The sequence below is a fragment of the Camponotus floridanus genome, unplaced genomic scaffold (assembly GCF_003227725.1).
Source record: "Camponotus floridanus strain SB8 unplaced genomic scaffold, Cflo_v7.5 scaffold2, whole genome shotgun sequence".
In the NCBI taxonomy this organism is placed as follows: domain Eukaryota; kingdom Metazoa; phylum Arthropoda; class Insecta; order Hymenoptera; family Formicidae; genus Camponotus; species Camponotus floridanus.
The window spans coordinates 1,287,640-1,306,705 of record NW_020229325.1 but is presented as its reverse complement, the minus strand read 5'-3'; the positions used below and the strand labels follow the sequence as shown (position 1 = coordinate 1,306,705).

Below are 19,066 nucleotides of genomic sequence, written 5' to 3'. Positions count from 1 at the left end.
CCTGTATCCTGTGTACGCGATCCTGTCTCTTGCATCCTTATGAACGATCGAACCCTCAGTGTTTCTTCCTTGAAAAATTGCGAAATCGCCACGCAATCTGAAATTTTAATAAGAAGTCGGACTAGAGTGAATATTTCTCCACTTTTCTCTATTTTCTCTATTTTATTAGAAGATGAAGAAAAAGTTTATGTCATTTTAATGTACCAATTTTCTCAAAAAGACCGAATTTTCTTTTAAAATATGAGAGATTCCTTGATTAAAGTTGATTTTTCCTTACAATTAACAGGAAATATTAAAGCATTAATAATTTTAAAATTATGAGTGGAAAAAAGAGGGGCAGGAAAAAGAGAAATACTTCGCGAAATAAATTTTAATGAGTCAAGTAAATAATAAAGCAATGTTTTCTTATTAAAATTATTTAAATTAAATTCTTATTTAATTTAAATAAAATTTACTTATTTATAGAATTTTAATTTAAGATTTAAAATCATAAAGTTTATTAAATAATAATATTAACTTTATTAAATAATAAATAACAATACTATAAAAATATTTCTTGAATTTGCATATTAATTAGTGTAGTAATGTAGGATCTACAGATCCACGCAGATAATATACATCCGGTTTATGATACTCATTTCGCGAGTTATTCGCGACAAAGCATCGACTAATTATCGTCCGTTTGTTGTCGCACACATGTGTCTTGTATGTGAAAGGTCGCTGGCAAGTGGACCTAGGAGTTTATTGATCGTGTCTGCGAATAAATGATTAATGACAAAGACCCGCGAAAGATACCCACTCGCGTATTGAACTAAAAGCATTGACTAAAAGCATTAGATATAGCATGATTGATATAAAAAAAATCTTTAAGTTACACATCTATTTATATTTTTATACATACGCTCTTATACAGCGATCATCACGTTCCTGCTGAGATAAAGCATGATTTTTAATTCCACTAATTTATTCTTGTGACATTCTTCGATACATCTAGAACGTAAATTCGAAAATAATCTTCCCGCATATCGCTCATGTCTCGCATCGAGATGCTGGCTGTCGCGCGATCGGAATGCGAAAAAAAGTACGCGCGACAAAATAGAGCAGTGCGTTTTACGCATGGGGCAAAAGCACCATCGAGCCCCGAAGTTGTTCCCTCCTTCGTTCCAGCGAGCCTAATTATACAACGAATTTAATGAATGAGTGAGCTAGCAAATACAGTGGCTCATACAAACCACAGGCATATATAAACCACGGTCAATGCCGTGTAGCGGCTTTTGTGGAAAGATCAAAGAGAGCATCTTGCTCGCACTTTGCGGGATTAACTCTCGTTGCCGGCGCGTAAACGCACGAGTGCGTAAGATTCTCAGGACCCTCACGGATTAAAGATTACATTTTTACTCGAATTTATATGCCAACAGCACAGAAACCTTTCTAACGAGAATCATTCCCAACTAATTTCCCATCTTATGTATGCAAGTGAATGATCTATATTGAAAGTGCTGGAAATTTCGCAAATTTACCGATTTAGAGTTATTTCTTACTGAAAAATAAATTTTATAATTTAGATTCAAGATGTATCTTCTCCTTTTTAACTATCGAATTAGAATTAACGATCTTGTTAATGCATATTCTATTGCGTATTCCATTATTTCTAGCTAAAAATGTGCAGTCGAAAATTAATATTTAAGATTTCTAATTTAATAGAAATAAAAATTATTAAATAAATTCACATATTCATAATCATTAAACAATTCATATTTTTCCAATCTCAGTTCAACAGGGGTGATAATATTAATAATTATTATATTATACAACGAAATTAAATCATCTCAAGAAGAGAATAATAATCTATCTTAACAAAGTAATGCTTGATAAAAATAAAATTAATCTGGCGAGACTTATAAATGATAGTAATAAAATAAATCGAGCTATCGCGATAAATACTTCTCATCATTGTTCTGTGTTCGAAGATATATATTCGTTCGTTCGTTCGTTCGTTCGCAGATTCTCTAAATGTCTGTCCGGACGTGCGCTCGCATTATGCGGCGACCGCGATGCGCCGGCAATGCAAATTTAGCCCGACGGGAACAATAATATTGATTTCACGAAGCCGGAATTTTGCTCTTGCCGGGATAAACATCCCGGCGCGCGCGCACGTGGCGTCAATATGCGTCTTTCGTTTCTCGGTGTACGTAAGCGAGAATTCGTTTCAGGGCCGTTCCTGAGACGCAGCCTCGAGAGGAAACGCTTCGCGTTTGCGTTTCTTCATTTCGAGACGATTAGTGCATCCCTTTAAATAAATATTCACGAAACCGCGTTAATGGACAATCGTACAAGATATAATTTTGAGAAATATAATCCTTTTGGAAAAATCATGTTGCAGATGAGAGATGTAAATGATGTAACACTCTGCATTTTTCAATTTTGAATATGAATTACCTGGATATTTATTTAAGATTTAAAAGTACTACATGTTATATTTTGTTGTAAATTTTATTTTAAAATGATGGACAGAAAATAATTCTTAATTTGAAAAAAATTAGGGAATATTTCATTTATACTATATTACTTATTACAATCATAAATATTGACTATGAACGTTATTAATCATATATAATATACGTGTAATTGGAAACAATGAGGAGAATTTTCGCTGAGAATCCTCGATGATGGATGTATCGAGCGAATCGAAGGTTGTTATTGAAACGGGCGATTCTCGCGCGCGATTCGCCAGGATAAAATAATAATTCCAGCAATTCCTGGGGGTCGGCGGCGTGCCGTCAGGCACTTGAAAGGATCCTGAGGGCAGGGAAAGGGGAGTCGATCGAGCCGGGTACCCGACACATGTAGCCCCCCCGGGTGGCAAGCACCGCGACCCCCAACGGAGACACGAGCTTCGACACATTCTGCGTCGTCATCATCGCATCCCGGCAACGTCATTGCGTAGTACACGAGGCCGATAACTACACGTGTACGAGAGCGTACGCGCGTTCACTCGATTTCTCGCGAATCGCGATTAAAGCATTCTTGCACAAGAATGTTGCAAGTTGCAAAAATTGTCTCGCGAAAAAGAACAATAAAAATGAGGTAATCGCTTCTTGAAATGATTGATTTTGTTGCAGCTAATTACGTCTTCAATAGATTCTAAGTTTTCTCTTAAATTTAGAAAAGCAAATCTCCAAATTTGATTAATATCTCCCCGAGTTCTTGAAAGATGATTAAAGTATTATTACAGTCTGAATTATATGCGTCAAGTCTAGTCAGTGTCATTAAAATGATACATTTGTGTAAATATATATGATAGATTATAAAATCAATTATTTATTTCAATGATACTCGTACGCAAACAATAAATCTATTCTTTTTGGAGAAATATTGAGTATAGATCTCGTTATTGAAAGGTATTGAATCAATCATTGTCGATTATCTTTCAGAATGCGTCATGTATGCATAGAATGCGGTGTCAGTAGCGCAGATATGAGATTATGATGATTTACAAGTCAAATCATTTTTTTCAAATCTTAATGGATGTAAGTGTAGCATTTAATGATATAAAGATAAAACAAAATAAATTCGAACTTAAAATAAGCTTTGAAAAGCTCAGTTAATACACAATTTTCTCAAAAAATGCTTCCTATTTGCCTTCTATCATTGTTTAAATAGTACAATGATCTTTCAATGAATAAATTATTGCAAATTAGTTGCCAGAACCTAGAAGTTTCTTACCAGATTTTCTTCGTATTACTTTTAAAACTTATCACAAGATAAGATGTTATCTATTCTAGAATACACAAAAGTTGTACATTTTATTTACGAAAATTGACCGTAAGGCAGTTTTGTTCCGCTTATCGCGAATCTTCCTCATCTCTACACTTAATTTTCGTTGCGAAACTAAATTCCTATAACTTTCTGATTAATTCGCTCGGAGTGAGGCTTATGAAATCGATAATTACAACCGACATGATTAATGACTCGAGCCGCGTTCCAGAGACACAGTTGCCTGAGTACTAACATATATCAAGATTTATGCGTGTTAGAGATGCACAGATGCAATTTTGTAATGTACAAAAATTTGGACGAATCTGAAGGAAGTTTGTTATATATCGTGTTATATATCGTTTCATAAATGATACTTTCGATTCGACAAAACGTCGAATGTAAAGTGCGTAACGTTAGCGCAAATGTCCGATCACCGCGAGAATCGATCGATAAGCGCAATATGAGTGCAACCATGAGTGCAATCGGCTTGCTGCAGCGTGTTCTCTTCTCGTTCTCTTCTGACGTCATAATTGCATCCGACTGGCGGACCAATCGAGGGGACCGGGTGGAAGAAAGAGATCGCGAACAGAAACGACGAGCTGCGAGAAGGGACAAAGAGAAAGAGAAAGAGAGAAAGAGAGAGAGAGAGAGAGAGATAAAAGGGGGGATGAAAGAAGTGAGATGAGACGAGAGATAGGTGGAGCAAGCAGAACTCGATTGGTTCTCCTCCCGGAGGATATCGTAGTCATGGAAACTCTCTTGTCAGAGTGGCAAGAGTACCGAAATATAAATGGAATGACCGGCGATCCGACTGCATGAAGGAGGAGGAAATGGGGGAGGAAGAAGAGAGGATGACCTGTCCAAGAACGAAAGGGAGATCGCGATATTATTACTCATTGTTGGTCGGCTGATAATCTCTCGCGTTAAAAAATTTCCAGAATATGACAATGTTGCAGTCATATGATGCAATATTGTTGCAACGAGGGGTTCTTACTTTGCCCAACAAAATCAAACTTATTTCCATCTTTGATACATCATCGATTTATCATTAAGTGTCAAAAGAATTTTAAAGAAATAAATTGTAATATATATTAATAAGAATCATATTAGAAAATTAAATGGACACCGAAAGGTGATTGAATGCTTGGCATTACTGTAAGCATAGTATTTTTTTTTTACTAAAGTCTCTTCAATATACTTTGTATATATTTCATTTTAAGATATATATAATAAGTGTAATATATATGATTTTAGATTATATATATCTCCTACAATAATGAATTTTAATATAATTTCATTTATTAATATAACATGATTTAATTATGCAGTATACTTGTTTTTTATTATTATATAAATTGATTTTTTTATTCTTGATTACAATAAAAATTTCAATTTGAATTACTGACAGTGCGGTACAATACGAAGAAGCTAAAAGTGTAGCCGAGTCTCCCTCTCGTGGAGGTACTGCCTTATTTGGTCGCGGTCCTCGTCGCTTACAGAGTCTAACGACGACCGCAAGATACGCGGAACGAATGCGTCGCGCGTCTCTCCTCATCTCACTACCACCGTTGCCCCACCGGAGTAGGCGATCTCCCTCCCGGTGTACGCGACGGACTTGCCGAGACTTTCGGAGCAACAAGTGTTACCAGCACGCTGCCTTCGCCCCGCCCCCAAACGAACCAGCTGAGAAACGATGTCAGCCTCGTGGTGGAAACTGCCCCGAGGCGATGCAACCACCTCACTCGAGCGCCGATCGCGCGACAAGCATCCACGAACCCCGCTTTCAACTCGGCGCGAGTTTCACGCGAACGCGAAAACGTCCGGCTTGTCCCGGCTCGAAAGAATTTCAAGACGAAAATTTCGGATCACTCACGGTGTCGATATGTGTATTTGAGCACCCACGAAAGAGACTTTAAAAGAGTAAGAGGTGCGAGTCGAGCAAGTTCCATAGCCTTGCCAGGCTGGGCCAGGACTGGTGGTTAATTGTTTTTCACAGCGCGATTGAACGCTTGAATCTATTAAAACTCTCCGTCATATGTTGCGGAGGATCTTGTATGTACTGGAGAACAATTTTGTTCTCCAGTGACGTTACGGACGATTTTACGACGTAACAATACTTAAATGTGTAATCATTGTCCTTTCCAAAGAGACCTTCTACGTCGAATGGTAGAACGATCCATTTAAACGTCAGTGGCATCTAAAGAACACGTGCTACCCAATCGGGGATAGCCGCTAACTCACATCATCGCTGAAGCAAGGTACAATATGATCCACCGAAAAATATAAGAACACCAACCATCGAAGGATGTAATTAGCGCGCGACTCACAGTTTCACCGTTCAAATTTATCTTCTCAGGAAAGAGACCAAGTGCGAGACTTTCAACCGCCGAGATACACACAGACAGAGAGAAAAGATAAGAAGTGACGGAGTTGAATCAGGACGAGCAAAAAGACGAGTAATCAAGAGAAGATACGCATATCGAATCACGCGCGAGTTGCGAGTTAATCGCGAGCGAAATTAATTAAACGTGCCAACAATCAACATCAACAGTCGAAACGTGATTTGCAAAAGAGAAGGAAAAAGCTATCGGGGTCGATAGCAAAGAGAGAGACAGCATCGGCAAAACCAACCGAGTGAAGGAAAAAAGACTGACACACTCTCGTCGCGATGATAAAGCGATAAGGCAGCGATAGCGATACAGCAGCAACGATTAATTGATCGACGGCTGTTTTTCGAGACGAGATGAGCGTGTTTTCCGCATGTTGCGCGTGATAAATCGGCAAGATTAATTGCGCGACTACTCGATTCGATCCTCGCTCACATTGTTCGCGCGACAAAGGGGATGAAGATGAACGACGTCAAGCCGGAAAGCTCCAGCACGTCCATTTCGTCGCCAGGTGGAAACAATAATAATAACAACAACAATAATAACAACATCAACGGTAATGGTAAAGCGACAGCCGCCGCGACGGTAGCCGCCAATGGCGGCGAAGGGATCAGCGCCGCCGTCGCCAAGGTTCTCCAGGGATACGACTGGACTCTGGTACCCGTTGCTACCAAGTAAGTGTATCACGTGGCAAATTCATATTTTTCTCCCCCCCCCTTGTTTTTTTTTTAAATTATTATCATTCTTTTCGAGCAAATATTCCGTGCAAAATCGCTCGTACTTAGAGTGATTTATAAGCTTCTTCGCTGCGAATTATTGTATTAATTGAAGAATGATGGAAAGAGGGACGAAAAAATTTGACAGACAAACAAATTCTGAAAAATATTGACATAGGTAATGTTTGCGCAAAGTTAGACTACTGTTTGACGAGTGGAATATTTTATAATGATATATGATAGTTCAACATTGTGTATTGCTATTTTATATTTCGCGTTGATATATATTCTAAAATGTCGATATATTTCATTCTTTTGTCCTTAACAGAGAAAAGTTAATTAATTGCTTAAACAAAAGCGCGTTTTGGAGACCTATCTCTCTTTCGTTTTCCAGCTTCTTTGTATCTCTTCACATTTCGTGAAGCATTTTAATCACCGCGAGTCGTATTAGCGACGCGTTAACATACATATACACAGGTATACACGTGGCTGCCGTTAAGACCCGTGGGCTTCAACCGTGCGATGGTAACATTAAAGCGAAAGAAAGAAAAAAAAGAGAAAAGAAAGAGAGGAGGGACGAAGAAAAACGGATGCGACGAAGTTGCGCCGGGTAGAGAAGAAGAGGACGAGGAGGAACGTGGCGCGGTCTTAAAAATACGTAACGCTAACTCAATTATGACGCACTCGTTTCCCCGGCCTGGGAAACGCGCGCCTCGCGGGAAAATGTCCTCGGTCGCCAATTAACGCAAATTGGCTAATTAATGCCCGATCGCCGCGTCCCCCGCACGACTGCTGTCGATCGTGGGAAGGAACCCGGTCCTTTCAGTCGAGATAACTGATAACGGTCGGGAAAAAAGAGGAAGAAATAAAAAGCGATTTTTTGCCATGATTGCGAGACGCGTCATCGCGATGTGTCCTCGGCGCATCGTGCTTGCGTAGAAAAATTATTAGATCCCGACAAGCTCGATAAAATCATGTGCGCGACCTCGATACGCAGAAAATTGTGCCGATCCGCGATGTAATGCCCGCCAATGCTGTGATTTTATATTCCTAATTGTGCTGTTTTTCTATTTTTATAAAAATGAACCGATGATTTAATCTACAAGAATCTATAAAGATTTCCTGCTTATTAATTTCTTTATCTCAATGTCATTAAACGCGTACAGAGATCTTGCGAAAGATCACGGCTGTCGCGTGCGAAGATAAAATGCGGAGAGAATTCGACGAGACAGAAGAGCAATTATGCTAGGTATGTGATATTTGATTGTAGAGGAAAGCATGCTACAACGGAAATCACGGACTGTGTATCGCGCTTATCGCTAACCCTCAATTACAGGGTTATCTCGGGGTAGAGCTGTAGGGTGCGGTGTTTATTCCTGGCGATAGAGTCCGATAAAATACATCAGTTTTTAATAAGCCCATGGATTCCGTGGGAGCATATCGCGCATCTCACAGAAGCTGCGAGATTATCTCTACTTCTGGAATGTACGATATTAATTTGTAAGCGCAATTATTACGCAAAAATTTTCAGATATTAATTAAATTTAAGACGCATAATTTTCTTATTTGTCAATTCAATTATTACAAAAAAAGAATTATGAGAGATTCTCTTTTTTTAATTTTGCTTAATTTATTTTCACATCGACACTCCGCGTACGAGACCTAGGCTTTCGATGTTTCTGTTGTAAAGCTGCACGTTCGTGCCATTTTACGCAGCACCACGCCTACGTCGAGTCGCGCACGTAAGCGTTTTTTGCGCGTATTCAGGTAAAACACGCGCGCCTCATGACGCGTACATCGTGTATGCCGCGTTCATGTCGAGGAGCGCCGTGAAAACCCTCGTTAGTGAGCCCACGCTAATTACCAACGGCTCCACGGGTTTACACACGGATTTAACGCCCCTCTCATTTCAAAGAGGCCGAAATATACGGAGGAAGGGAGACCGCTTTCGAATCCTTGAGACGCACGCCGGAATCCTTTTCACCCGTGTTACGCGCATTCGCCACGCTTATCCCCATGTAATCCACGCGCGAATCGAACGCTTATAGGTCCGATTACATAAGTTACTATAACTAGACGTTATTCTTGAATTCTGTTTTCCTCGACAGGATTTTAATCAATCGTAATATTCTTTTTTTATATCATATATAAATACACGAAACACATATATTGACTCAATATTAAAATTATTATTCTGCATTATTCCTTCTGTCATATCGATTTTTTACAATATTTTAGAGTGCAAAAAGCATTTATTTTTTATCCATGGATTTCTGATAAAGAATAATCTCGTATACCGTATGCCGTCCGTTCTTCGCGCATCATGATTGTTCACTCGGGACCGCGCGAGTCCTTAAAGAATCCTCGATTAAGGGCAAAAAGAAAAACAGGAGGGCGAGGATATCTCTCCGACGCGGCAATCACGTCAGTCACGTCGATTCCCGGCTGGACAAGGCAAAAGTTTTATGAAGTCATCTTCTCGGAAAGAAAGGGATACGTCCATTCCTATATACCCGTCACACGTCGGCAGCCACGGTGTTATTTTAAGGCCGGTTTTAAACGCTCCGCACGCTCGCCAGGATGACCCGGGGGTAGCCCGCCGCGGCAAAACTCGATACGGATATGTATATGTGTGTAGATGTGTATATACGTGCCGTCTCGCCTCTGGTTATTTTCTTCTGCAAGTCACCAGATTATCTGCCAGAATAGTCGACGAGGTAGAGATAGATAGACAGATAGAGACAGAGCGAGAAAGAGAGAAAGTTCCTATCTCCGTAAAATTTCACTTTTATTTCTATCAGCGATTGGGCGATCTAAAAAAAACCTCTATCATCATACGTAGTTTGTAAACTCACTAACAAGAATATCTGCAATTTCGTGAAAGTTTCATGGAAAATGTTTAATAAAATAAATCTACCATAGAGATGTCAAAATTACGTTATAGCGTATGTTATATAAAGCGTTAAACGAATTACACATATCAATTGTACATTAATTATTGAGGTGGCTCTATTAATAGTGACCACAATAATTAGATGAATAAACGTATTTTCTTGACATATAAATACAAGAAAATCGATAGATTTCTAGCGATTAATATATTTGTGTGCACTTACTTAAGTTTATAAAGAGGTATCGTTTCCAATGAAGATAATGTCTTCGAATTACAGGGGCTCCGGCGACAAAAGGGCGGCCCACGTTAAGAGGCCCATGAACGCGTTTATGGTGTGGGCCCAGGCTGCGAGGCGAAAACTAGCCGATCAGTATCCTCAACTTCACAACGCCGAGCTGTCGAAAACGCTAGGAAAATTATGGCGGTGAGTGTCGTGATGTTCTTTAGCCTTGCATCAATATTTTAGAATCGTCAGACTGCAACAGTAATATAAATTAGTATTATGATAAATTCTATTCTTAGAAAATACGATGTTTAATTATTTTCATTCAGATATACATAATTTTAGATTTTGCACATTATATTTTTATTACTAACAATTGATTAAAAATTTATTCTCCTCGCTTCGCTTTATATTTTTTTTTTCTAGAATTGTATGATAAAGATCAATTATGTGTGTATAAATATGACAGAGATAATTATTTTTTTTATTCTTTCTTTTGAGATTTGCATTAGATTATACATATTCAGATTAAAATCTAATAAAATTACAATCGAATAAAATTGCAAAAAAAAAGATTAAATATTTGTTTTAATTTTTTTTATTCGATTTAATCGCATTGTTTCGATTGTATAAAAATCGTGCTTGAAGATTAATGTACACTCGCGAGTGCTCAGCCGAATAATGTTCAGCGGTCTCCGCGCCTGGCAGAAAGACACTGTTTCGATAAAATTAATCGGTACCACGTGTCTTCAATCGGGTGCTTCTCCGTTTTCTTCATCTGATAAGCTCGATTCTCTCACAAATACGAGCTTGCCAAGCGGCGGATCTCAGCCACGCGAGAGAATCGCGCTCGTTGATCTTCATTCGCGCTCGCCTCGTACGGAAAAAAAATCGGATTGCGAGCCGCACGGAAATCTGTTGTTGATCGTTTCAGCTGTCGTTGATTCGAAGCCACCTGTGCGTTTATCGTCGATTTAATGCTTTCAAAGCTCGCGCTTTGAATTCGAGGAAGCAAGTATAATCTTGACCAACAAGATTGGTGCTATTACAATTTAACTGTATTAATATTAATATGAATGCAATATAATACAATTTTAATAAGTAGTAATAAACCAAAAGTCTTTTCATGCGCGTTCTTAATTGCAATTGTTAATTTAAATGCTGAAAAATACAATTTTTTTTAACTATTTCCAATAAATTTATTAGATTTTGTGCCATATGAATTGTTTTTAAAAAATTTTTAATTTTTGTCTTGCAGTTAAATTTAGTGTGATTTGCTAGTTGTTAAAAAATAAAGAGAGGAGAATGTTTTGTTAATGGTTTCGTAATCGTACGGTTTCTCTTATGTAAGACAATACATGTGATTTCGATCAAAATCGTTGGGCCGGAAAGAGTCAACGTCGTCTATAATGATTGCGTGAAAGTTCGGAGTCACTGCGTTCCAATTCCCGTGACCACTTGTTCATGTACGTAACCCGTTCTATTTTTACCAACGAATTCGCGAATGCTCCTTTTTTTACTTCAGCGGCACGTATATTAAACACACTCGTACCACACGTGGCGCCTACGCTACAAGTGTTCCTGCTTCACGAGACCCATGAACTCGGGTCGCACATATGTAACAGCGAAGAACACACTTTGCATGCTGTTGCGACCCTCCGTTACAATCAGATTCTCCCTACTATTCGAGTCATTTTTAATATTTCATATATCGCTTAAATTTTTTTAATTTTTCCACAATATTGTACTTAGAAGAAAAAATTAGCAATAAAAAAAAATAGAATAAAACATTTTAAATAAACAAAACGTGCGCGCAATGTTCCTTAAATTTTACAATTTAAATTGTAAAATGTCAATAATTAAAAAAATTAATAATAATAATTGATAATTAGAATTATTGTATTTAATAATAATTGATAATTAGAATTATTAATAATAATTTAATTTAATAATTAGAAATATTTGTAAAACACTTTTTGCTCAATTTTAATACTATTAGAATACTATTTTTCACTATTATAAATAATACTATAGCAACATTTATTGATAAATCTTTCCATTTAAATGTTATAGCGTCTTTGAAAGCTTTCAAGCTTTAAAAATTATATTTAGCTTCCTAGAATTAAAAAAAAATGATTGAGAAGAAAAAGGGATATAGAGTATCTGACTTTTGACACACCCTATATACGTAGGCTTCAGGATGACTTGTGGATGATTCCGTTTCCTGGTTGGAACTAACGAGGTGCCCCAGTGGGCCATATAACGATCATCAGAGGACGCGCCGACAAGGACCCCCGTTGCGAATCATTTAATAATACCGGTCGCGATCGCGATTGCTCGCCAAAGATCGACGATTGATATCCCGACGATTGTCACGGCGGAGCTTTTGCCGAAAGATAAAACGCTATCCAGCATTAAAGATCAATCGATTTTTTCTTAACACCATATCGAGAGTCATTAGCAATCTCTTGGTTGCGTATCGATGAAATCAACATTCGATAAAAACATCCGTGACGTTTATTGTTCGTATATTTGAATCTTTATCTTTCAATGAGGACATACAGGAAAGATAGAAAGGAAAAGAATATTCTATTATTTGTCGGAGACGAAACTTAAACATTAAAAGCGAATTTTCTGATTGTAATTTGGAAGAAGCAACAGTCGTCCTTGACAGGTACCTTCATCTTATACGTTTCGGCTCTTAAAAAGTCATTATTTAACACCTTTTCGGTATGGACCTAGTATCAATTACCACTCTCGTCCGAACACGAGATATTTTCATGATTGCGCCAAAGCTCCTTGTAATAGGCGCAAATGAACTAGCCAAATCGTCTCTAAGCTCTCTCGTCGTACGCAAAGAATTTACATTTGCGCAATTGAGAGACACATGCACTGCTCTGACGTTTTGATCTATCTTACGTGCCGAAACAAATGATACAGTCATCTTCGGTAATGAACACAGTACTAGAGTGATTGTTACATGGAGGTTGCTTACGAATTGATGAAGCCGATAAAATACGAAGTTCATATCAATGTATAGATCGCGAAATGATGGTTTATATACGAGGCTTTGCTCATAAGAGATGAATAAAGGGGATGAGATAATAAATAGATAAATGGATAAAGAAACAATTGAATTACAATATATGATCTTATACATACAAAGAAATGAAATTAAATATAAAAGATATAAAAATTAGGGAAATTTTTAAATCTACAAAAATATAAAATTAAAAAAAATAAATTTGATATAAATCGAAATTTATGATAATGATCGATAGATTGAAGCGATAAAATGAATTTTGTCTAATGCTTTTGGCACAAAAATTCGTGATCGTGTCAGTTAACTCGTCGAATCCTTGCGGACGCCGACTTGTCTTATAACGATTTCGATAACAGGGCCAGGTGCTAGAATGCCTGGAAATAAATCTTTTTCTCTCACTTTCTTTTTCTTTCTCTCTCTCTCTCTCTCTCTCTCTCTCTTTTTCTCTCTGTCTCTTTACGCCGTCTCTCAAGACGTATCGCCATTCGGATATACCAAACGCGACGTGTTTGTCGACAAAAGAAAAACAGATATCCCCTCTGGTTCATCCTTGGCGCGTGCTCGCAGCTGCCGGCCGGTTCCTGCCGGAGATAAAGGGGCCCCCAGGGACCACAATAGGTGCCTTGTGCCCGTCAGGTGAATTTTTCCGACCTGCCCTTCTACTCCCCGGATCTGCCTGCAAATAGCGTGAACGTATACGAGAACAGGTAAATCTGTCTTATCTCCCGGAAGGAAAGATTCTTCCACATCGGACTTCCTTCGAACGTTCTCCCCTAGAATCTTGCGGTAGCATTATCAGCGCTAACTAAAAGCGTAAGTCATCCTTCCAGCAATGATCAGAAATTTTATAATTTCATTGTCGCTCAAGTGCGTAAGTCGTGCTTGCAAAAATTATACAGAATATTTCTCTATCTTTATAATAAAGTTATTATTAATTTTTAATTTTTAATATTTCTCTATCTTTATATAAAGTTATTATTAATTGCTATTTTTCAATATTCCATATTCAATATCTCAAAAACGACTACTGCTTTGACACTTTAATTAAGGAGCGTTTCGAGAAAGTAGAGCAATTTCGACGATTTGTCGATTATTCGAGATGACAGGCGTGATAATTGAATTAGAATGATGAAGAGATCATCGAGATTGAATTACGCGTCTTTTGACCGTGTGAATATATTTCCTACTTCTTTACGCGAGGTAACATATTTACTGATATATACAAGTAAGAGATACTAGTGACAGGCAGCTCTAAAACTAAATTGGTTGACCCTGTGTTGCATCTGGCGAGGAAAAAGGGAAGCCGCGACTATCGTTGGCATCCACTGGTGAAAAAAAGCTCATGGCAAGTCCATTGACCAGATGGGCTTTCTTTTCGTTCCTCTCTTACTCTCTATTCGTCTTCCACTCCATCTATCTCTATCGTTCTCTCTTCCCTTCCGTCAGTGACAAAACAGCGTCTTAAGCTTAAGATACGTGCCCTCAACTCGTTTGAGAGCTTAACTTCTGTCGTGGAATTTAAATCCCACGAGCTTGCAAATATTCCAGATAACATATTAAAAGTTTCCTCACGATTCTTAGGAACAGTTTCTTTTTTATTTCCTATATTATATGAAATATATTATTTATAATACATATTGTGAAATTTTAGCAATTAAATAAAGATATTTGAAAATAAAAACATCAGATTATCAATCAAGAACTCAATACTTCATATTCAAAATGAAGGATATCATAGACAAAAAAATGCAGTTCAGTCTAAGATTATTCTGCAATTACGAAATAAATTGATATTTATTATTTATTGATATATTGATAACACGTTTGAAGAATCGTGACATAAATCATTAGTAGCGAAGCGTGATGGAAATTCTCGAAATCTCTCTTCGACGTTCTCTATTATACCGGAAAACCTTATCGGAGTTTACAAACCTAGCGAGAATATATAAACACAAAGCATTAAGGACCATAACCGGGCAGCGAGAAAGTCCGCACGTCGACCGCTGCGAAGCTGACTAAGTCGACGTGTCAGTTGTGCACGTCTCCAAACGCCTTAACGCACCCAGAAACACTAACCAGATCCCCCATTTCGACTCTTCGAGAGTGTATCAGATGCCGATGGAAACGCTCTTGTTCAAGCCTCTTCTGATGCCGAGCGAAGCGAGGAGAGACGGTCGTTCGCGTGTATATGTACGTAATACGTAAGCGCGAGAAACATGAATCACGTCGATTCGATGACAGATTTCACGTATGGTTGAACCTGAAAATTATTCCACAATATTCTAATATATTATATGTATATATGCGCGTAGTATATAAAACTATATTATATGTATATAGGTGCGTAGAGAAATGTAAGAGCACATATATTCAAATGCAGTTTAAAACGCACTATTAGTCTTATTATAATGCAATTTATCTATCAAAAAATAAAAAAATAATTTTGTTGTTTACTCCGATTTATTTAATATTTTATTTTTATTACCACGACTGGTTGTAGGCTCCTGTCCGATAACGATAAGAAACCCTTTATCGAAGAAGCTGATCGCTTGCGTGTTATTCACAAACGCGAGCATCCCGATTACAAGTATCAACCCCGACGTCGAAAGCAGAACGGGCCTTCTTCCGGTCGTGATAGTTCACCTTCGAGGAACCAGAGCAATGTGACGTTTAGCGTTTCCAGGTCGTTGAAACAGGAGGATATGAGTCCCAGGGGTGTGCAAGGGCCTAATTCACCACAGAGTGGCGTGAGCTCTTCGCCACCGACAACTCCCGGCCAAGGTCTCTCACCGCCGACACCCCCTACGACACCCAGAGGACAGCATTATGTCAATCAGGTATTTAATTCTTGTTTTAATTCTTGTTCATATTTCTTTCGATTTTAAATTTTATAATTTAATGAAAAAAGTTGATTTAAATAATTAAATATTTATGTAAAATATATCAAATAAATATATCAAATCATAATATTATTAAATGTGAACGTAACAACAGTTGTAATAATAATAAACAATGGAATACATATATTAGAATGAAATAAATCTATGTAAATTAATATTCATATTACTTCTCTTTTCTCTAATCATTATATTAAAGCGAGAAGGGAGAAAGTAATCGATTCCACAAACATAATTATCTAAGACTATATCTTTTGCTTGATAAATTTAGTTTGCATCTTCGATCATGTCTAATCATGAAGGTCATGCGAAATAAAAATGCTTAATGTGCAGACCAATCAGCCTCCGCAAAACAATACCGTATACTATCAGGAGTTAGTTAGCAACACACCATCAAGCGATTCTTCGCATCAGCAGCCGGCGGTCGATCTTCGATACATCGAAGTCGGAGACAGCCTTCTTGGCGAGGAAAACCAGCTGAACGGCCTCGGCACTTTGGGCGGGCTCGGCCTGAATCTGCCGGTGAACTTCCAGGAGTGCGAGGTCGAGAGCAACGAGCTCGACCAATATCTACCACCCCAGACCACGCCGATACATCAATATCCACCTGTGCAAGTCACCACCGCTTCGCAATGGTTACTTAACAGGTATAGAATCGTCCATCTTACTTTCGTTTACAAAATGATGACACTGGAAAGAAACGTGGAATTAATTATGGCATTCCTTGAATCTAAATCTAAATTAAAGTGATTATAGGATACATGTACGAAAGTAATTCGCGAAAAAAATAGGTCTGTACAAATAATGTCGATATATTTCGAAAACCCAATTATAATAAGTCCGATTAAATAATTTCATAAATAATTTCTATTTTCTCCTGAATTATCTTTGCTACTTTTTTATACAATTTGTGAGATGTCGAGATACCTCTTGTTTCTAGATATGAGGAGGAGATCGAGAGACCGATCAAGCGCCACTCGGAACAAGCGATCGCGGAAGTTTCATGGGAGGATAGGACCCAGGAGATGGTCAGGTATCACGAGTTGCAGCCTCCCCTTCCACCAGTCCAATACATATCTGCCCATAATACACATCACTCGCATGCGACCGCGCAGATGAGCCATCCGCACGTGTCCACGTCCTATGCGCAATATGCTCATCGTTACGTACCTGGTATCGAGACGTGGCCAAATTACATGTAGGATCAAAACCAGGTAAACACGACGATGGTCTATCATTTTTATGGAGCACTATGATGTGCCGTGGGAAGTATCATTGAATATTCGATTTACGTACAAGAATAAGCGAATAAAGATTCGCATAAATCGTCCCAGATTCGCCGAAAAGTATTTCAACAACATAATTTCGGAATTTGATGTATCGATTTTGTCTTAAAATATCGACAGATGTTATTTTTGATTCAAAATTTTCATTACAAATTTCAAAATATTTTATTACAATATTTAAATAAATTTTCCACGCGTCAACATAAAATCATACTATAATTGACATCGCCTTGTTATTTAGGAATCGAAGGTTTGTTGTACGAAGAGAAGCAAAGGTTTTGTTTACGCGTGGAGACGGTTTTATTTTTAATAATGTAATATATAATTAAATTTTTTATTTTTAATAATATAATATATAATTAAATTTTTCACAGAAAAAAATTTCGCTTTTTATTAAGAAAACATCGGTATTAAATTTTCAAGGAACGCATTAATATTTTTAAAATATTTTTTGGTAGATCAAGAGAGTAAATACTATTCAACGGATATATTTTTATATGAAATGTATTAAACGACCCGTTAAAGACACTTCATTTTTTTATGTCGATGATGTTATATCGACGCAGAGTTACACACAGACGCAGATTGTATAAACAAATTAAATTCATCACCGCGGTGTTAAATTCCTGCGGCGTTGCTGGGCATCGAGCCTGAAAGATAGCCAAATACAATGTAATTAAAGATTATAATTACAGAGACGAATTATATTAATAAATATATATTTACCGCGAATTTAATCGCGAACTGTATGCAAAATGCGCGAGCTTTGTGTGATAAAGTTTATAATATTAGCGTACATAAATGTTTCAGTTATTATTTGTAGATCGATCTTAGGAGAGTGTTCCTTTCTCAGGAAGGAAATCCTAATTATATTTCTAATGTCTAATAGCATTGCGAATATAGAAAAAGAGAAGTACAATAAATATAAAAAAGTTACATTTATATATTTTTTTTCTGAAAACTTACAAATTGGAATTAGAATTTTATTGTGTTCTAATTCCATGTACAAATTTTACAAACACTTACATGCATAATGTATCTGCCTTAAACTAACTAAAACAAGCAATACATAAGTTAAACAAGAAAGGATTTGTCGTACCAAGTTGCACCTTTTGAAGACCGCAAAATGTAAAGAGCGTAATATATATAACATTTATAATATTGTGAATACTTTTAAAAAAACATTAACAAAATTCATCGTTAATTTTTTCTCCCCACTTAATAAAGAATGTAAATAAATATACATATATGTAAATCGCAGAGTGTGGTTGCACTCTAATCTGTTATAGATATATCTTTAGATACTAGAGATACTCACAAGTCAGAGATTGGCAGAATCAAATCTTTTGAATTATATTTTTCAATGCTTTAAGATAGGTACACAGAATTATATTTCTTGATTAATTTTTTTTCCTCGATATTTATATTTTTGAGAAGAATTCTTTTATAGAGGGAGAATATATCTTTGCTATAATATTTAGTTTTACGTCTAGCGAATTATTAGGTTGTTACAATCGATATTGTTATGTTTTGAATTGAATTTTATAAAAGAAGATTAGAGGAAAAGAAAAATTAAAGATTTGTTATTTGTTTTTATTATTTGTAAAGGTTTCCTTCTTGAAAATAAAAAAAATTTATAACTTTTTCAAAATACCACTATTCTTCTCATTTAATAATTTTATTTGGTATCATTATATATTTTATTTGATATAATTTATTTAATAAAATTACTTATAAAATTATTTTATCCGAGAAATAGTCGTGTTACATACTTTTTGCTCAATACAAAAATGGCAGATTAGCCATTCTCTGGCTTGAGAGTCTCTACTATGTGGATGAGGCGCGGCCACGATACTCACCAT

The 19,066-nt window shown here is 37.0% G+C and overlaps 1 protein-coding gene across 2 annotated transcripts; it reads left to right on the top strand.

Moving 5' to 3' along the window:
• The first annotated feature begins 5,481 nt into the window (after nt 1-5,481).
• Nucleotides 5,482-17,519, top strand: LOC105258299 (transcription factor SOX-9). 2 transcript variants are annotated; one of them, XM_020029729.2, is made up of 5 exons: nt 5,482-6,820; nt 10,051-10,179; nt 15,522-15,858; nt 16,252-16,565; nt 16,859-17,519. In XM_020029729.2, the coding sequence occupies exons 1-5, from the start codon at nt 6,603-6,605 to the stop codon at nt 17,118-17,120; spliced, it is 1,260 nt and encodes a 419-aa protein (XP_019885288.1). In that variant the 5' UTR covers nt 5,482-6,602; the 3' UTR covers nt 17,121-17,519. The 2 variants fall into 2 exon arrangements, with proteins under 2 accessions (XP_019885288.1, XP_011267783.1); XM_011269481.3 differs by having other exon boundaries at nt 10,033-10,179; nt 16,859-17,518.
• Nucleotides 17,520-19,066: the final 1,547 nt, after the last annotated feature.